The sequence below is a fragment of the Myotis brandtii genome, unplaced genomic scaffold (genome assembly GCF_000412655.1).
Source record: "Myotis brandtii unplaced genomic scaffold, ASM41265v1 scaffold19983, whole genome shotgun sequence".
In the NCBI taxonomy this organism is placed as follows: domain Eukaryota; kingdom Metazoa; phylum Chordata; class Mammalia; order Chiroptera; family Vespertilionidae; genus Myotis; species Myotis brandtii.
In genome coordinates this window covers 622-5180 of record NW_005357445.1, presented here as the reverse complement: position 1 = coordinate 5180, position 4559 = coordinate 622, and the positions used below count along the sequence as shown (strand labels likewise).

Sequence of the window (4559 nt, the reverse complement as noted above, 5' to 3'; positions counted from 1 at the left end):
GTGTCCACTGTAGCATCGGTACCGGCCCCCGTGGGTGTGGCTCACGTGGCCCAGGGGGAAGAGGGGGCTGTGCTGCCCATCGAGGCGCTGGGGGGGTGCGAGCCCCTCATCCTTGGTCAGAGCGAATGTGTCAAAGCCGGCCTCCGTGTGGCACTGGAGGGTCAGGCTGTGTCCAGGCAGCACCAGCGAGCCTGGCTGGGCTGAGAGGGCGGGCTCCCTGTGCACACCTGGGAGGAGGGCACAGTGGCACCAGGGGACATCCCACATCGCCCACTGGGCTGCAGTGAGAGGTCTCACGTCTCTTCCTGAGCCTCCCGTCTGTTGTTCTGTCTAAAAGAGGCCAGTGTCACTGACCCCATGAGCCCAGGTCTCCGCTAGGCACCCAGTTCAGGTCAGGTACTTGGGCCCAGGAAACAGAAGGGGTTGCACCCTGGCCTGTCCCTCACCTGTGACCTCGATGTGCAGAGGGTCACTGGGCTGTGACCACACGTTGGGGTAGGAGCTGGAAGAACCATAGCATCTGTAGGTCCCCCCATGGGAGGGGCTCACGGGGCCCAGAAGGAAGATGGCCTGGGCCTGCCACCTCCCAGCATGCATCCTGGGTTCTGCTTCCATGTGTTGGGGCGGGTCAGCCCCTCCATCCTTCAGCAGATGGAAATGGCCCGATGGGAGCTGTGAGCTACAGGAGAGGGATATGTTCCCTCCTGAGGACACCACAGGGCTTGGCTGGGCTGAGAGGGAGGGTGCACTGCCCACTCCTGAGGGAGGAGAAAGGGTCTGTGTTAAAGGGACCGTCACCCTCACGCCCCAGGTGTGTTCTGTGAGGGGTGAGGTCCCCCTGAGCCCACACTGTATTCCCTCTGCCTGTGACCTGGAGCCCACAGTGGGGAGGGACCTGGTGTCTCCCTTACCTGTCACCACCAGGATCAGGGGGTCACTCAGCTCTGAGAGTATGTCCTCGGTGGTGTAATATGCACACTGGTACAGCCCTGCATGTGTTGAGGTCGTGGCTCCAATGAGGACACCTGCCTTGATGCTGGAGTCCTGTGGGATCCTCGTATCCCAGGGCTCAGAGCGCCTGTCTTTATACAGAACATAGGCACTACCCTGCAGAGACCCCTGACACCAGATGGTCACAGAGGTCTGAACTCAGCACCTGCTCTGAGTCACCTTGATCAGAGTTAGCTGTGCCCAAGAACTGAGGATGGGTGAAGAAATGGTCTCGATTTAGAAATAACACGACTGTGTGTTCTGTGTTCAGCCTGAGACCCAAGACCCCATGAGCTTATTCCCCTACAGCTGAGAGATCCCACATTTTCAACAGCTGGGGACCCAGGTTCCATGGAGGAGGGGTTAGTGTCAGGTGCTCCTGAATCTCAAGAGCACGAGGGGTGAAAGTCTGGGCTGGGTCTCCTTCACCCCACCCCACCCAGGCCCCTCCTCTCAGGGTCTGCTATTTTCATTGTCACCTGAGGCTCAGAGAGGTTAACCACATGCCCCAGGTCACCCAGCCTGGACGGGGCAGGGCTGGGACTGGAACCCAGGACTGTGGGTTCCCTGTGCTGTCCTCACGCTTCCCCCCAGGGGGACACCACCTTCGTGCTCTGGGATCCTCCTCTGCAGGGGCCTGTCCATTTATCATCTGGAGCTGAGGGTCCTTCCTCAGTACCTGCCCCAAGCACAGCAGGGACAGGGAGGGTCAGGGTGTGGTGTGGACTCTGAGTCTCTCCGGATTCCATCTAAACCTGGCAGGCCATAATGACACCTTGGGAAGGTCGGGCTGGGCTGGGGGCTCTGCCTTCCTGAGCTCTGTGAGGCCCTATGTCACCTCATCTCCCAGCAGCCTGTGAGCAGGATGGGACCAGGGATGAGCAGACAGGAACCCGACACTCAGAGGAGAGAAGGGACCGCCCAGCCCCACAGCAGGAGCAGCAGAGCCAGGAGCTGAACCAGGGCTGATCCACCCTGTTCCCTCCTCTGAGCTGAGCCTGAGCTGAGGGCTAGGACTGGGTGCCCGGACCCTTGTCCTGCCTGTCCCTCCCTGTACAGTGTCACCGTCACTGAGACAGAGGGGACAGGCCCCATAACATCATGTTCGGGGGCTTCCCTGTGGTGCCCCTCTCCCAGGAGGTCAGGGCCAGAACTGACAGGAAATCTAAGCTCTGGACAAGGATTCTCTCCTTTTACACTGGGAGACACTGAGGCCCAGGCAGGGGAAGGGTGAGTCCAAGTGAGAGACTTCAGAGGATCCAGAACCATCACATGGCTCAGCCCTGTCCCCATCGAGGCACCCACCACCTCCACACAGAGACCCCCACTTTCCCGCTGTTGGCCTGACTCCCTGGGTGGGGGAGACCGATCCTCAGAGCCCTTGAGGCCTGTGTTTCCCTGAAATCTGTCCCCATCTCCTAGCAGCCTTAGGACACAGCCTGCCCTTAGCGCATGGGGGGAGTTAGATTCTCAGACTCAGAACTGCCTGGGGTGCTGTCTCCCTCTGAGCAGAGAGCACCCTCTGGGTGGGGTCTTGGGGCCCCTGGGTCCTGGGAAGGACAGCAAGAGGGGGACGGCCTGGGGCAGACCCTGGAGCCCCCCTCCACAGAGTCCTCACTAAGTCTCTCCCACTGCCCACCTGGCACTTCAGGACCAGGTGAGGGGGAGAGTTGGGGAGGGGACAGGGGCTGTCTGAGGTGCAGATCTCTCTGGGTGACCATCCCTACAGCCCCTCCCTTCCTTTCAGCCCATGATTGCTCTGGGGAGGGGACCCTGAGCTGACAGCTCAGCAGACAGGGTCAGGGGCCCTCACCTGAGACCAGGAGCTCCAGGTCATCACTGGGGTGTGACCACACCTGGGAGCTGTTCCTGTAACAGCCATAGCATCTGAACATCCACCTGTGGCTGGGGGTCACAGGACCTGCAGGGAACAGGGCCTGGGACCACCCACTGGAATGTGGCTGTGAGTCCAGGGCCCAGGAGAGCCTGTGATCTCCTTCCTTAGTCAGAATGAACCTGTCAAATCCCTGCCCTGAGCCACACTGGAGGGTCACATTCCTTCCTGAGGGCACTACAGGGCTGGGCAGGGCTGAGAGGCTGGGTTTGCTGTAGAATCCTAGGGGAGGAGGAGACAGTGTGTTAAATGGGCTCACACCTCCCTCATGTCCCCCAGGGCTGGGCTGTGAGAGGGAGACACCCTGAGAGCAGACCGCCTTCCTGAGGGCAGAGCCTGAGGCTGGGACCCCTGAGTGTCCTCTCACCTGTCACCACCAGCTCCAGGGGGTCACTGTGCCCTGACCAGCCAGTGGGGCTGAGGTAGTAACAGCGATATCTCCCTGCATCACGCTCTGTCATGCGTGTGATGGAGAACTTGGCCTTGTCCCCAGGCTTCAGTGACTTCTGTTCTTTCCATGGTGCTGGGCTTCCCTCTTTATAAATTAGGTACTCCTTAGCCTTTCGTGTTCCTTGACAGCAGATGGTCATGGGGCTCCCGCTGGGGATCACAGGGCCTGGCTCAGCCCAGATGGTGGGCTTGGGGAGGGTCTCTGGAAAGAATCAGAGGCTGGGTCACAGGACATTTCCACCCCTGGTCCACAGGTCACAGTCCCAGATGCCCCCCATCTGTCAGACAGATCTGCGCCCCTTCCCCTATTGCCTGGGGGGTGGCCCATGTCCCCTGAGAACAGCGGGACCTGGGACACCTGGGGACAGACTCACCTGCCTGCACTGGGGTCCTGAGGCCCACACTCAGCCCTGGAAGAGAGTCCCTGTGAGAGATTTGCCCTGAACCCTGAGCAGCACCCTCCTCCCCATGAGCCTCCTGAGTCCTGGGTCCTGCATGACCAGGGCTCCCCTCCCCCCTCCCACCTCACCGAGGCAGAGCAGGGCCCTGAGGGTGGCGGTCATGGCGTCTTCTTTCTGTGGCCTCAGCTGAGCAGATGGAGGAGGCCAAGGTTCTAGAAGGATAGAGGGACAGATGCAAGGGTGGTGGTCACTTGGAGGCTGATCCTCCCTGTCATGGGGCTCTGACGTTAGCAGCCTGCAGGCGAGGGCACACCCTCTCTAGCAGCCTGGCTCTCATTTCCATGGTGAAGCAGGAAATAAACTCACAGCCTCCTGAGACGCCTGCAGGTGAGGAGGTGACCCAGGGCACGTCCTTCCCTGTCAGAGCCTCCCCCACGGGGTCTCTTTCCTCCTCAGCCCGTCCATCACCACCTCCCTGTGGTCCTCACCATGGACAGTGCCACCCAGGCCTGGAGACGCCTCAGGAAGACATGGGTCCCTGTGGCCTGCAGAGCTCAGATCAGCAGGGACACACTCACCCTCCAACTGTGCAGCTCAGGGCGATGTCCCTGTGACAGTGAGCACAGAGGGGAAATGCAGGGAAATAAGGGAAGTAAACAGGTCCCTTCTGTGGCCCCAGAATCTGGGTTATCTTTCTATCACATGTTTGTTCATGAACTTCCCTTTTTCTCAGCCACAGACTCCAGCCCCTCCATCCTGGGAACAGCCTCAGGGTCACTTTGCCCCTCAGGGCCCCTCGTTCCTGGAGCAGAGCTGTCCCCCGG

General features: G+C 60.4%; 1 protein-coding gene across 1 annotated transcript; it reads right to left on the bottom strand.

Annotated features, from left to right (window-relative positions):
* Positions 1-8: 8 nt before the first annotated feature.
* LOC102246627 (leukocyte immunoglobulin-like receptor subfamily A member 6) lies at positions 9-4336 on the bottom strand (the record flags this gene model as incomplete). Its single annotated transcript, XM_005865253.2, has 8 exons — positions 4224-4336; positions 3864-3947; positions 3709-3744; positions 3252-3536; positions 2798-3106; positions 1314-1369; positions 447-1107; positions 9-227 (listed from the first exon to the last, which is right to left on the bottom strand). Coding segments are annotated over exons 2-8 (1600 nt in total), but the record flags the coding sequence as incomplete, so codon positions are not given.
* Between the last annotated feature and the right edge of the window lie 223 nt (positions 4337-4559).